The sequence below is a fragment of the Schistocerca americana genome, chromosome 4 (genome assembly GCF_021461395.2).
Source record: "Schistocerca americana isolate TAMUIC-IGC-003095 chromosome 4, iqSchAmer2.1, whole genome shotgun sequence".
Taxonomy (NCBI): Eukaryota; Metazoa; Arthropoda; class Insecta; order Orthoptera; family Acrididae; genus Schistocerca; species Schistocerca americana.
The window spans coordinates 765,131,890-765,148,403 of record NC_060122.1 but is presented as its reverse complement, the minus strand read 5'-3'; the positions used below and the strand labels follow the sequence as shown (position 1 = coordinate 765,148,403).

The window sequence follows — 16,514 nt, the reverse complement described above, 5'->3', positions numbered from 1 at the left end:
TTCTTTCCATGAAATGTAAGTTGGCTGTACTGCAGTCAGCCTCAAATGCTGGTTCTCTAAATTTCCTCAGTAGTGATTCACGAAAAGAACGCCTCCTTTCCTCTAGAGACTCCCACCCAAGTTCCTGAAGCATTTCCGTAACACTCGCGTGATGATCAAACCTACCAGTAACAAATCTAGCAGCCCGCCTCTGAATTGCTTCTATGTCCTGCATGCTATGTACTGTATGCTAATAAGATTGTTCATGAACTTACTCTGTTGTGTTGTTTTGCAGGATCTTTTAGCACTGACTAAATTTCACTGAGCCCCAGGCTGATACTATTTTTTTTAACTGTATAGCTGAAACCTGTTTTATTCACTATGTTATTTATATAACTATGTTATTTATATAACTTGTAACACGTAATGTGTCTTGAACTTTTATGTATGGTCAGTTTTTGAGAGGGGAAAAAATGGTGATAAGGATTTTGGAATGACATAGTATTATTATTTCTATCCTAATGGATGTAGAAGAATTCCAGTTTTCTTATGAAAGAGGACGCTTTGAAACTCATACAGCATCAACTTTAAAAACTACAGCAGCAACAGAAGCAACTGGTGTAGCAACTGCAGAACTGATAACTATATTTGATCTCATCAGCCTTCGTTACATTCCCAGCATTTGATAGTGTCTGTGAAGACAGGAAAGACTTTGTGAGAGACTGATGTTACCATCCTGGGGTAACTCATTTCACGGACCAAGCATTAAGGTAATTACTGCCTGACCTGGTGCAATCCATAAATATTTTGACTGTCATGAAAGTTTCTTATCTGAATGGAACATTCCTCACAGGACCTTGTAGACCATACAGAGGTATGTACCTTTAACACATGATACATGTAGTATCGAAGAGCTTGGATTTATTAAATTGCAAGAAACAACCTGGATAATCTGATATGCAATCAGTCTGTGAATTACAAGGCATAAATTATTGTTGCCATTTCATCTGATTCAATTTGGGGTGTAGCTACTCATATGCACACAGCCTCATATGAAATTGTGTAATGCAGAATATATGGCTTTTGCAATCATGTGTTAAAGCCCTCAACTTGAATACTTCATCAGTTAAGGACATCTTTGAAGTTTCCTGATTGTTCATAATGGCTTGTGAAAATGTAATACAAAGGACAGTGCACTTACCACAGCACCTATTTACCAAACTATACACACTTATCTGCATCCCCAATATTACCATGCTCCGCTGTATTTCCCAGAATGCATCAAGGAATAGAATACCCATTTTGCCATGCCTTTATTAACACTGTGTTGAGCACATACCAACATTCTGTAACAGAATGAATAATGTCATGTGTTTGGCTGAATGGAATACGCACACACAAGGTGCATCCATCAGTTATACCCACAGACAGAAAGTTACGTCACAGCCGCACCACTGCCGGACATTAATTACATTTTTGGCTGGACACCAGAGCAACAACAACATTCCTTGTAGCCTCAACCGACCAGCATGTGAGATGCACTGCTTTCAAAATGCAGCGTAACATATGCCACACACTGGTAGTCACTAGAGCTGACTTTGGGCACCTGATAGGTGTACATCAGTCATGTGTCTGCTGAAGTTCATGAAGATAACTCAAAATGAGTCATGAATATATATGGACTGAATTTCTTTAATGCTTTTGGATTTTCATTAACTGATTTGTCTGAGGTCCTATAAGTAGTGTCCTGTCCATAGTCATACATCACTGATCCAGCAAGAATTTCGAAGGCCACATCCCTCTTCATGCTGACAGCACCCTTCAGTTTTCACAGGCACAGCTTGCACTATATACTGTCACAAATGATGTGCTAGGAGTTCAACTGAAAGGCCTGAACAGCAGTTCTCCACCACATTTCATCTAACACTTCTGACATCCCCACATTACTGCCCTCACATCTGATGGGTCCCTGCAAATTTCCAGAAACTAAAAGACAGTGAGCAATGCAAAATCCATCATTAATATGTTATTTACCTGCTGAGATTCCTGGAGGAGTTATTTTCCTGGAAAGCAGCTGGTCATTTTCCTCAAATATTCAACTCATGGAAGAATAATTTTAGCTACCACTCAATGGGATCATACATGTTCAGAATGATCTATACTCTTTCTGGCTTGTACCAATATTTGTACAATGATTTTTGGTATCACTAACATACTAGCTAATATTCACAGTTTATAGAAGAACAGCTTTCACGTCCTACACCAATTTGTGTACACCTCAATAAGGTCATAATCATGGGAAAAAACCAAATCAACAATATGCACAACTGGTGACAGATATTCTTGATAATAAGGTAGGTGAGTCTGCAGTGAAACCCAGGAAAGTGCTAGTTCTTCCAGCAAGATGATGAGTACTTGTGACATATTCTCAGAAAGGATGGGGTACGGCCTGTGTTGTTCTCTAAAATACACCATTAATTCCCACCACAAAGCCACAGTGACAAATTAAAATCTGTGCTTCATCCTCGACACAGTCACAATTTTAGTAGTACTGAATGAATTCTATAAAACCAACTTCATTTACCTGGATCCCACAATGCAAACAGACCATCAAACAGTTGAAACACCGGGACTGTGCCTCGTGCACCTCACACCAGGCCACTGACTCACTTTGATAACATATGCTTCAGTACATAGCCTCACTGCTTGCTGGAGGAATCATAACATCCTATCACATGTGATTCAAAGAGATGAAAAGAACTATTTACAAAAAGAGAAAGAGGTATAGCCCTTCTTTTATAATTCAGACAATGCACAACTAACACCAAGTCTGCTGATAACTTGCCCTGGCTTTGTCTTCTTTACTTTCCACAATTTTTGCATGTCCTCTTTTTTCCATATCAATTACAGCACTGAATGCTGTCTAGTCACCACTAAACAGTAAGTATCTAAGGTCAGATGACCTGTTTGGCGCAGCAGCAAATTTGTTTATGGACCATTACATTGAGTTACCCATAAAATGCCGAGAACAATGTTTGGTATTTAAAATATCAGTGTCATATAACTGAAATGATTTAAATAGTGCACGCCATGAAATTACCTAGGAGGCATGAATGTTACCCGTGTCTGGAATGATGCCTCGTGGCAACGATGAGAGCACATCATGAGTTAATTAATATGTTTACAACCAATGTACATATTCTATACAAATCGTGGATGCATCTTTGTGTGTGATTAGGTATGTCTTTAACTTGTAGCATATCATGCACTGAAGGCTGGCTGACTGCATCATGACTGAAGGCCACAATTAGAGGGAAATGAAACAGAAAGAAACATTCTTGATCTAGATGTATAACCTGTGTTTCTCTTGTACACCTTAGTACACATTGATTTATTGTTCATACTCATTGCTACAATTCTTCGTGGCAGACTTATATGCCCTGCCATGCAAGGAATCACATCCACATCTGGGTTTGATTCAAGGGAAGCAGAAAACTTAAATTTGAGTCGTCTGCTTCACTGCTGAAAAAACTTATATGTAAATGACTCACAGGTGCATCCCTTGCTGAAGTAGTTTTTCGGAAAATGTTTTATTTTCTGCATAAAAAAATTAAAAACTATAGGTTTTGGATTCACATGATTTTGTGCTATGCAACTGTTCTAAAATCACTGCTTACAATACTTCGAAGATAAGTAACTCACTGCCCATAGTTCAATGAATTTACAGTGAATTGTATGAATTACGATGGCAAATGGAAGGGAGGCAGAAATTTTCATCTTTTTTTGAAGTGCATCTCCCAGACATGTATGGAAGCACCCAAAAATTTAGTTATTCATTCCTGAATGTTTTTCAGTTCTCCAGTTCAAAGGTGTCAAGAAGACTGTGCCCCTGTCACAAATATCTGAATATGTTAAGCTGCGTCCACACTGACCACATAGCACAAAACACTTCCTGTTGCTGGTACATCAAACAAAGCAGAGGGCTCATGTGCACTCAGTTTGGCTGTGGCTTTATTGTGTTGTGCAAAAATGTAGATCCAAGGAGTTCTGTCATTCACTGATAGATGGCAATGGCACCATTTTCACGGTCGTGTTTGACAAATTCAACACAGTTCAGTCAACTGGTTTGAAATATTTATAAATTATATACACAAACCTTCCTCATAAGTCAGTCTATCTATTAGTAAAAACCCTATCAAAATCCCTAAAGCAGCTCCTGAGATTAACCCAAATATGCAGAAAGAAGTGCAGAGGACTTGAATTTATCTATTAGAAATGTTTATCATTTTATTTGTCTCATCCACTTTCCACAATTTTAGAACGTCCTCTTTTTCTTCCAGGTTAACTGCAGCGTTTGATGCCACCAATTCACTACCAGTCGCTCATTTTCCAACCACCTACACATCGGGCTATGCTACAGAACAATCTGTCACCACAACCTCCATTCCAAAAAATAGTATAGATGCAAAAAGAGATATTGCCAGTTTGTTGTTCTGTTCCTTTTCTGTTTGTATATGTATGTTGCCATACACAACATCATCATTATGTTACAGGGCACAGGTAATATTTGGTACTGATAGCTTTAGTTGGCCTTTTTTCCCTACGTAACTCTGTACAACTATTTTTATCAACTTATCGCTAAGTGTTTGAGTTCCAATCTAATTGCTGTTTTCTGTATTTCTATTAGTGATCCTTTTTTCTGCCTGCTATACAGCTGGTTATGGGTTGCTTGCTACATTATGATCTGTCATCTGTAATATCAGACATTTTGGAGTTTCACTACAGCTAAAAAACATCATTCATTATAAAGTATAAAAATACCCCAAGAACAAAAATTCTTGTATTAAAATAATTTGTAACTTACAGCAGTTGCTGAGGGAACTGGAAGCACAAACGACTCTCAGCCATTAATTCATGTACACAAATGTCACCACCAAGTCCAGAATGGAATCGGTATGTCTGAACATATGGTGAAGCAAAGAGTTGAGGAAGGTGACCCTGATTGGGCAGCTTCATTCTGGTGCCAAGGCGAGGAGGCAGTGACTGTGACCGTCTATGTGAGTACACCTGCTAAATAAATGAAACAACAATAAATTTTCCTGGTACCATTAAGACATCTTCAACAGCAATGGAGTATCACCTAATGCTTCTTAAAGAGTAATTACTATCATGGTTTGTCAGAAAGTGCTGACAAAAATTATTGAGGTTGTCTTGATTAACAAATGATGTTTCTAGAGTGACACTGTCTGAATTTGGAAAGTAGATTATAGATGACTGCAGATATAACTGAAATGAATGAAACAATGAAATCTCACAGCTTCTGTCAATCATATGATGTAAAATTCAAAAGTTGTATTTTATATTTGAGTATACTGAGATGCACCATGCAATCAAATAAAAGACGAAAAACTGAAACAGATGTAATGCTCAAACTTTAATTTTGGCTTGAAAATGGAGTTTATCTTTCAAATATCCCAGACAACATAAGAGCAATAAATATATTGTAGCAACTGGACATTTTTTTTTATGAAATCATTTGGCTTAGGCTGTTAAAACATTATTTATTGTGATTGCAATGCAGAAGGTTTATTACTAAATAAAATATTTTTCAAATAATCTTTGCTGAATATGAAATTCCTTTCCACATGCCCAAGTTTCCAATACATCTGTAGTGTTCGCAAGGAAACTTATTATATGTTACATCAACAATCAGTGGTGACTGAAGGGCAACAAAAGTAGCATGAACACAATAATAATAGCTTCTGCATGCAGTACATGAGAAAATTAGTATTTTATATTTTTATCTACACACCAAATAAGAAAAGTAAGTGTTGTGCATGCACATGAGATAAAACCATTCATAGTACATAATTTATTGAAACAGTTTTTAAAAAAGGAACTTCTTATTCAACATCTGTTTGCCACATTAAATGCTCTGCTAGATAAAGGAAACAAAAAGGAAATAAAGTAGCATAATTATTAAAATGAAAACTTCCTCTGACACAAGTACAGCATTGTGGAGTTATTACTTCTTTTGTAATGTCATATCTGTGCCTTAATATTTTTCATTTATAGTATATCAGAGCTCTTTTTTTCTCATCACAAAATTATCAGTTTCATGGATGGAACGCTTTTTTAATATGTACACAATACAAATAAGGTATTGTGGTTACCATACATTCATAAGTGGACTCAAAACATGTCAGCTAGAATGGCGTGGTGGTGGTGGTGGTGGTGGTGAAAGGGGTTTCCAAAGGACACTACGCCACAGATCAACTGAAGTATGACAAAAATAAATGTGGTTACTAGTACAATATTATTAAAAATTTAACAGATTTCACACTGAATAACTGACTCTGCATTTGTGAAAGCTTTAGGAACTGTTATGATAATGTGACCACACATCCCCAGCTATGAATATCCTGTACATAAAAGCTATGAATATCCTGAACATAAAAGTATGAAGAGAAAAAGTTAGTGAGGTCTCCTAGCACAGTAACTTTCAACACCAACTACACTTTGCCTCAGGCTGGTAATATTTGTTTACATTACTTTCTCCTTCACTGGTAGGCAGAACCTGAAATGGAGCTGATAAGATAAGAGGCAGGATGCTCTCTACCACAATCTGCTGCATGTGTGATACTTCCCTAATTTTGTCTTGCCTTTTCTTCTTATATCACACAAAACAGGTCACAAAATGAAACATAGCTCCACCTATTAATCAAAACCCATCACTAACAACTAATTGATGCTGAACAGTGATTTACAATGTCTATATTAATCATATTAAATCACTGGGTATCACCTTCCAGCATAGCATCGAATGATGTATTCTGTTGCTTGGAGGTAACAATTAACTGTGAGTAGTCTTACAAAACACATGATGAAGTAACACGAGTGAATTTTAAGTTAATATGTCTAATTCAGTATCTGATTATTATATCAAATTACATAATCATTTCTCACTTTTTAATGTTTTAAGTATATGGGACTAAAAGTACACACAGAATGACACAACTTAGTAGTTTTCTACAGATAAAGTTTTCACACATACATCTACAAAAATTCCTTAATGCTACGTCCACTACTCATTGAAAAAATATGCAACAATCGTACAGAAAAATTGTTACACATGCAATATTGGGGCTCATTGCTCATTAACCACAGCAGATAGATACATGTTCTTAAGTTTCTAAGATCAGTCACAAGTGCAATGTTTGTACTGTTTATAGTCTTAATAATTTATTAATGAAATGAAAATATGAGTGTGGATTTCTTATCACAACTCAAATTTTCAAAGGGGAAAAATCCAGCGTAATTCAATTTGCAGATCTATAACAATGTGATTCAAAGAAGAATTAAGTATGCTGTTTCTTGTTGTATACAGACAGAAAACAAGGACAATCCATTAAAAGAAGCAGCCGTACATTATGAAAATCAGATTCAGGTGACACATAACATGACACATCAAATAAATGATAGGTATCCCCCAGTTACTTACACCCCATGATGCATTTTGGGGTAGATGTACAACTAAAATCATATACGAGATGGCTGTTCATTTGGTACATCAGTATGTGACGACAACTTTTCCTTCTCCGTTACTTATAAAGACGATACGATTCTTCTCAAAGCAATCCTCACTATGTGGTGGGTATCACTTTCAGTATCTCTCAACCATTCTACAAACTGGTACTGCAACCGCCTGAGAAAGAATTGTGATTGTTCCTTATTGTGTCAATTCAGTGAATATATAGTTGGTAAACTCTATATAAATATTTATAAAAGGCTTAAGTTAGAAGTGTTATCAACTCATAGAAGAAAAAAAAACAAAGGTACTAAGATACAAACAGTTTGGAAATTGAAGCTTATCACAGTAAGAAAAAAATATGAAGCAAACTGAACATTTTTGACATATTAAAACTGCATATTGCACCAAGACACAAACCCTGACACCTGCCTTTCTGGACAATGTGCTATCAATTGCACTACCTGCAAGTGCCAGTTATCTGTGTTAGAGTCAAAAACTTGCACACTGTTTCAACCTGTCACAAACATTCAGTGCTGTGTATACTCCTCCTAAAAGAGTAAATGTCAGAATGTAAATTGTTAAAAAACAGGAAATGTTTTTCAATGTCCTTGCTTAGCGTGGTAACTGACCAAATTACGATAATTTGTTTTACACCTCTGAGTGTATATACTTAATAATCCTTCAATATTTTTCTCTATTATTATTATTATTATTATTGTGAAGCCTCAAATGTTTCTCTCCAGTCAGAGATGTTTTGTAAATTATATTGACAGTAGAACAAATGTACTGAAATTAAATGTGGGATAATGCAAGTGAAGAATCACCCTGAACTTAAAATTGGTTAGTCTTCTAAAAACTTGGTACTGAAATTACTGCTCTTACCTCCTTCACTTTGACTTTTCTCCAGCTACTATCTTAACATATGATTATCAATTGTGTGCCCTTAAACGTCTTAAACACACAATAATACAAGGACTAGATACACAACAAACACCACAGGCCATGGAACTTTAACATGGCATGGCCATAAATGGACACAATGTCCAAACACGCAACAGGTAATACTGTTTATACAATTGCTCATAGTCTAATCACATATAGTTCTCACAGGTGTGTTAAGGCTGAGGTGCACAAAACAAAGAAATCAACCAGAAATGTGAGACATTTTCCCAAAATTGTTTATTATATTGTCATCACATGAATTTACTGAATGCTCACTGAGAGAGAGGCAGAAAGACACACACCATTCTTCACGTGCTGAATAATACGAAGTCATTTCTTGCTACTCTTCCATTTTGTCTACCTAAGCACAATTGTTTACTATCTACATTTACATTCATGAGTAGTGATCTTCCAATGATACATCACTGCTGTCTTCTGCATGTTAGCTTTTTCCTGTTTCACTTTATATGAGGCTTAATATAGTTTTAAAAAGTAATTTAAGATTTAAACGATGTGCAGCTGAAATAATTATTAATTATCTTGATGATGTATTCACACATTAGTTGACTAGAAGTGTACTACATTATCAAGGAACATCCAGAAATTAATTAAATTTTATTGACACGGGACCAATAACAACAGAAAGAACGAAATTACATATTCAATGCAGGTGCCATGTACTACAATAACAGCATCTATATTTTTATTTCAATCATCTAATTTTTCACAGATTAATTAATATGTAAGTGATGCTAGATTGTGAAATGAGTGAAGAGGTAAATTAAATTAAAAAAAAAAAAAAGTGTGATAAAATTTTTTATTTCAGACATCTCAATGGAACGGCAGATTTAAAGCAGTAAAGGCTCTTGGAAGGAGTAATGAAAAAGAAGAACATACAAAGAAAAAATTCTTTGCTATTATGTATATCAATATGTCACAACGATGAATCCATCGTATTCGAATAGACGCATGCAGTAGTTCATTCTATTCAGTTTTCATCCAAGTTCAGATGTCAACACTCTGGTAACTGAAAGATTATCATGGACTAGTAAATGACTAGGGACACCTCACACATTCATTCAATTAGCAACAGGTTAGATGGATCAGCAGAATAGAAAAGAAACAGTGCCTGTTTTACATATAAGTGTTAAATATTCCTTGCACTATATGGATGAATAATGTGTTTATGAAATACAACTCCATGTATGTACAGAAGAAATGACACCAAACCAATCTCTACAGCTTTGCCAAATCAGTAGTAATCCCTGTAGGAAACAGTCACAATTTGGAGCGCATTACCAAAATTTTACATCATCACATTGGGCATTCATGTGATATGATGTTTGATAATGGTTGATGCATTCAGATCTACTGTCCCAATTATACTTGATAAATGTTCAAGCAGATTACACCAAAATAAGACAGATGTGGGGAAAAATAAAAATTAAAAGCCACAATGCCATACTCCATATTGACAAGCCTATAGGAAGTACACACACACACACACACACACACACACACACACACACACACACACAGTCTATGTTAAAGTAGGAGTAAATTCTAACAAAACAATGGGATTAGCACAGCTGTAGCAGTGTTACAATGTTCCAGGGTTTACAATCTGTCATTGTCATGTCAACTACACTTCAGTCATCTCATGCTGACATTCAAACTGTGAAGTCCAGTTCTGACATTATGTTGCTTCTTGTGCATGCAAGTGTTCATGTGCTACAATTGTGTATTTAAATGACATGAATAATTTGAATGAATTTCATGTTGAGAATGTAATGATGTCAAGCTCTATCAAATGTCAGTTTTCCTGTTCCTCAATACTCCAAGAGAACATTTTAAATGAATGGAATAGGAACAGAAACCAAGGTGTGTGCCTGTTGAGCATAATTAGATGGCTTAGCTGGAGGAACACAGCTTGTGGAAAGCTGGTAACTAGGTTTGGTTCATTTAGTTTTAACCTGTCCCACATTAGTAATTCAGTGTATGCTCCACCAAAAAACACAAGAATTTAATCTTCCATACCTTGTTCATGAAAATGAAACTTTCACACACAGTAATTTATGAGATTTAAAATAACAGAACAGTGAGAAATTAAGAAGAATTGGATGATTTCAGTGCAGTAGGAAAAACATTTTATTCAAATGATATAAAAAAACTAGCAGATAAAATAAATACTAGACAGACAGCTTTTAAAAAGGTTTTGCACTCCACTCCTGACCACAGACTAGGAATAGCTATCGGGTAAGCCACTCTGATGTGCAGTACTGAATTTTTGTCACCAACACACAATGCCTCTGAAAGTCACATGACTTAATGATGCTTACCTGTGAAAATAAACTGTTTCTCCTGTCACATATTTCAATTCGTATCCTTAGCAGCAACAGTTATTCACTGGTTCTTTTACTAATAAATAATTATGTAAAAACAGTTAAAGTATGAACAATAATAATAAAGTTTCACTCTTTACGTAAAATGTAAAAAAGCATTGCTATCCCATAAGCCATGTGATATGTACTATTTAATGTTGAAAAAATGTTAAATAGTCTATGCACATTGCTTGAAGGAAATCATTACACATTGTGATGCGTTAATGGAGGTAAATGTACACCTGTATTCCCAGTACAGTTCGGCAGAGCACACTGTGTATCCAATTGTGAACAAGACAAAAAGGCTTATGTACACTCAGTCTGTCAACATACCTTGAAGGATCATATCAAGTTTATACTGTGCAGGTGTGTTCGGTTTACAGCAAGAGGGGGTTGTCCGCATAGAAAGTTGCCCACAAAACTGGCATTCACCACGGTAACATCATACAAAAATTTAATATCGTGTGAAATTAAACACCAAAGATCTGCCTTGTAGTTTCGATCCATAGTCAACAATACCACCTGATGACTGCCACCTACAAATTACAGCTCATGGGTATCCTGAAGAAACTGCAACAGAACTGTGGACTGTTTATTTAAAGGCAACGGGGGAGGGGGGGGGGGGAGGGGGGGGGGAGGGGATGTAGACGCAGGCAGTATACGATCAGCCTGCCCTCTATGTATTCATGAAGATTATCAGAACATCACCCCTCCCCAACAACTTCGGAAAACAAGACATTCTGAAAATAGCCCACAAAGTTTTTGATAACATCATTTTAAATGTGGCTGGAGCCAGAAAATGACTTAACTTCTCATTCCACAACCTAGACCTGAGGCTACATTGCAGAACAGTCTGTCATCACAGCTAATTTCTTCTCCATTCACATTCATTAGCTTTGTAAATTCAGAACCAAACTGTTAACATTCCTACCTAATCTTGACAATGGCCTACACTACAGATCAGTCCATCAGCACAACCACTTTTCTTCGATGTTAATTCACACATTTACCAACAGAGGCACAACGTCTGTGAGTCTGGGGCACCTGTTTGTACAGACTTTGCAATACTCCCTATTACAGGCCCCAGTTAGTGTAACTGACTTTCCTTCAATGCAGACTAACACTTAAGTTTAGACAAAATACCATGATTCATTAACAAACACACATTACATCATACACTCTTTTGAAATGAACAAGAATACAACAACATGAAGCACCAACTTCAGTCAACTTTATATGCGCTTGACACTTGTGATACTATAAAAATTTGGCCATGAAGCCATATAGCAGCAAAAATTTCATTGTACTGGCCATATCTTCATTCACAGCAACAGTCAATGAACAGCTACTGAATTTCTTTGCCATATCCATAGCAATTAACAATTCTGACCACAAAACAAAGAACCCACCAATACCTTCAATTGCAACCAGTCACTAATACCATGACGAGTAAGTTTCAGAACACTGTAATTCAACACTTGACGGGGCCACCACATGTTACTTAATTTCCCTTTCATTGTTGTTGTTGTTTTTGTGGTGGTGGTGGTCTTCAGTCCAGAGACTGGTTTGATGCAGCTCTCCATGCTACTCTATCCTGCGCAAGCTTCTTCATCTCCGAGCACCTACTGCAACCTACATCCTTCTGAATCTGTTTAGTGTATTCATCTCTTGGTCTCCCTCTATGGTTTTTACCCTCCACACTGCCCTCCAATACTAAATTGGTGATCCCTTGATCTCTCAGAATATGCCCCACCAACCGATCCCTTCTTCTAGTCAAGTTCTGCTACAAATTTCTCTTCTCTCCAATTCTATTCAATACCTCCTCATTAGTTATGTATGTGATCTACCCATCTAATTTTCAGCATTCTTCTGTAGCACCACATTTGGAAAGCTTCTATTCTCTTTTTGTCTAAACTATTTATCGTCCAAGTTTCACTTCCATACATGGCTACACTCCATACAAATACTTTCAGAAACAACTTCCTGATACTTAAATCAATACTCGATGTTAACAAATTCCTCTTCTTCAGAAACACTTTCCTTGCCATTGCCAGTCTACATTTTATATCCTCTCTACTTCGACCATCATCAGTTATTTTGCTCCCCAAATAGCAAGACTCATTTACTACTTTAAGCGTCTCATTTCCTAATCTAATTCCCACAGCATCACCCAATTTAATTCGACTACATTCCATTATCCTCGTTTTGCTTTTGTTGATGTTCATCTTATATCCTCCTTTCAACACACTGTCCATTCCGTTCAGCTGCACTTCCAGGTCCTTTGCTGTCTCTGACAGAATTACAATGTCATTGGCGAACCTCAAAGTTTTTATTTCTTTTCCATGGAGTTTAATTCCTATTCCGAATTTTTCTTTTGTTTCCTTTACTGCCTGCTCAATACACAGATCGAATAACATCGGGGAGAGACTATAACCCTGTTTCACTCCCTTCCGAACCACTGCTTCCCTTTCATGCCCCTCGACTCTTATAACTGCAGTCTGGTTTCTGTACAAATTGTAAATAGCCTTTCGCTCCCTGTATTTTACCCCTGCCACCTTCAGAATTTGAAAGAGAGTATTCCAGTCAACATTGTCAAAAGCTTTCTCTAAGTCTACAAATGCTAGAAACGTAGGTATGCCTTTTCTTAATCTAACTTCTAAAATAAGTCGTAGGGCAGTATTGCCTCACATGTTCTAACATTTCTATGGAATCCAAACTGATCTTCCCCGAGGTCGGCTTCTACCAGTTTTTCCATTCATCTGTAAAGAATTCGTGTTAGTATTTTGCAGCCGTGGCTTATTAAACTGATAGTTCGGTAATTTTCATATCTGTCAACACCAGCTTTCTTTGGGATTGGAATTATTGTATTCTTCTTGAAGTGTGAGGGTATTTCGCCTGTCTCATACATCTTGCTCACTAGATGGCAGAGTTTTGTTAGGCCTGGCTCTCCCAAGCCTGTCAGTAGTTCTAATGGAATGTTGTCTATTCCCGGGGTCTTGCTTCGACTTAGGTCTTTCAGTCCCCTTCAAACATGCCATATTTCAAATACGGCACCCAGGCATGATGTAAAATAACACAACATCGTGGTATGAGTAGATAAGCAGTTGTTAGCATCCCACTTAGACAATAAATGGCATCATTTGGTTTCAATATGATGGACATAAGGAATTAAGAGGGAAGTTTAAACTGACTGTAAACCATGCTCTGGGGAAGAATGTGCTGAGTAACTGGACGAAGTGTGGAAAAGATCTACAGCATTTTAATAACAAAATTCAGAAAATGCTGATGTCAGAGATTACTGCACCCTTGGTTCAGAAAAGAACACAGAAATGTAAACCGCAAAAGCCAGTAGAGATTTATGTGTCCATAAAAAGACTGATGTGCAATGCAAACAACTACCTCCACTGTCATGTTAGCAAAAGATCTTGCCGAGAACCCAAGAAAATTCTGGTCCTATATAAAATCACTAAGTTAGTTGAAGACTTCTATTCTGTCACTCATAAATCAGTCTGGAGGCGTCATAGAAGACAGCAAAAGGAAAGCTGTAGTTTTAAATTTTGCGTTTAAAAATACTTAACACAGGAGGAGTGTACAGACATACCATTGTTTAACTGTTACAAAGATTGCTGTATGGAGGACACAGAAATAGGCATTTTTGTGTTGAGAAGCAACTGAAAGTGTTGCTAACCAATAAGTCACCAGATCTGGATGGAATTCCAATTCGCCTTTACAGAGACTACCTATTAGCACTGGTTCATTACTTATTTTGTAATTATTGCAAATCTCTCTCCCAGCACAAAGCCCCATGCAGCTGGGGAAAAAAAAGAAAGTGTAAGTGACCCCTATACATAAGAAGGGTAAAACAAAGGACCTGCAAAATACAAACCACTATCCTTAACACTGGTTTTCTGCAAAATTCGTGGGCGTATTCTGGGTAAAACAAAGGACCTGCAAAATAGAAACCACTATCCTTAACATTGGTTTTCTGCAAAATTTGTGGGCATATTCTAAGTTTGAACATAATTAATTTCCTTGAGACAGAAAAGCTTCTGTCCATGAATCAGCACAGATTTAGAAAGCATTACTCATGTGAAACTCACTTTGCCACTTTCTCTTAGAATATCCTGCAAATCCTGAATGAAGGCCACCAGGCAGATTCAATATGCCTAGATTTCCGGAAAGTGTTTGCCACAGTGCCCCACTGTAGAGAGGTAACAAAGGTTTGAGCATACAGCATAGGTCCTCAAATAAGCGAGTGCCTCTAAGACTTCTTAAATAAAAGCACACAGTATATTATCCTGGATGGTGGGCGTTCATCAGACACAGGGGTATCACGAGCAGTGCTCGCGAGAAGTGTGACAGGACCACTCTTGTTCTCTATCTACATAAACTACTAGACAGATAACATTAGTCGCAATCTTCGCTGTTTGCTGACAGTGCTGTAGTGTACTGGAAAGTGTTGTTGAGTGACTGTAGGAGGATACAGGATGGCTTGAGGAAAAAATTTTATTTGGTGCAACAAATGGCAGCTTGCTCTAAATGTAGAAAAATGTAAGTTCCTGTAGCTGAATAAAAAACTGAAATGTTTGAATACGATATTATTGATATACTGCTTGACACAGTCACACTGTTAAATATCTAGGCATAAAGTTACATGGGAGACACAAGGGGCATCACAATGCAAAGTCAACCTCAGGAAATGAGGCCTCAACAGTGATGATCAAGTTTGACAATGTGGTGACCTACAGGATCAACAAAATCTGCTAGTCTGTGGGATTCTGCTGGATACATGCACTACTAGCGATCTTGCTACAACTAACAAAATGGCAGTTAACATCGCTGAACACCGGGACCTTGTTTGTTAATTTTTTTATCATCCTTGCTGTATTTTGCAAATTCTTGTTGTACATATTAATCCCTGTATTTTTTTGTTATTACTCTTTTGTGCCTGTATTTCATTGGAATTCCTCTGTAACTGATTCACTGTATGTTGTTAATCTCTGTATGTTTGGTATTAATGATATACCAGCATTGTAATAATTTCATTTCCTGGACATGTAAAATAAATAAATAAATGTTACACAGAAATATGAAATGGAACACGCATATGAGGTCAGTAGTAGGGAAGAAAAATGGTTGTCTTTGGTTTATTGGGAGAATTCTACGTAAGTGTAGCACATCTATAATCTGGTTATAGAGCACTGGTGTGACTCATTTTTAAGTACAGCTCAAGTGTTTGGGATCTCCACCTGGTCGGATTAAAGGAAGACATTGAATCAATTCAAAGGCATGATGCTAGATTTGTTATTGGTAGGCTTGATCAACACGCATTATGGAAATGCTCTGTGAACTCAATTGGGAATTCCTGGAGGAAAGATGATGTACTTTTCACAGAACACTATTAAGAAAATTTGGACAATCAGCATCTACAGCTCATTGTAGAACAATTCTACCACCATCAATGAACATTTTGTGTAAGGATCACAAAACAAGATAAGACAAATTAGGGATTGTATGGATGTATACAGACAGCTGCTCCATTGGTGAGTGGAACAGGAAAGGGAACAACTCATAATGGTACAAGGTATCCTCTACCATGCACCATATACTGGCTTGAGGAGTATGTGTGTACATGTACATCATTACATCACAAGTCAAGGCTGAGACTCAGTACCATATGT

The 16,514-nt window shown here is 36.9% G+C and overlaps 1 protein-coding gene across 5 annotated transcripts in view; it reads right to left on the bottom strand.

Annotated features, from left to right (window-relative positions):
• LOC124613896 (inositol polyphosphate-4-phosphatase type I A) overlaps nucleotides 1-16,514 on the bottom strand; it is a 261,219-nt gene that overhangs the window by 94,594 nt on the left and 150,111 nt on the right. For 4 of the 5 annotated variants that reach the window (XM_047142639.1, XM_047142642.1, XM_047142644.1 and 1 more), the window contains one exon: nucleotides 4,844-5,049. In XM_047142639.1, the coding sequence (XP_046998595.1) occupies nucleotides 4,844-5,049 (206 nt within the window). The remainder of the gene's footprint in view (nucleotides 1-4,843; nucleotides 5,050-16,514) is intronic. The other variant, XM_047142641.1, reaches the window with a different exon arrangement.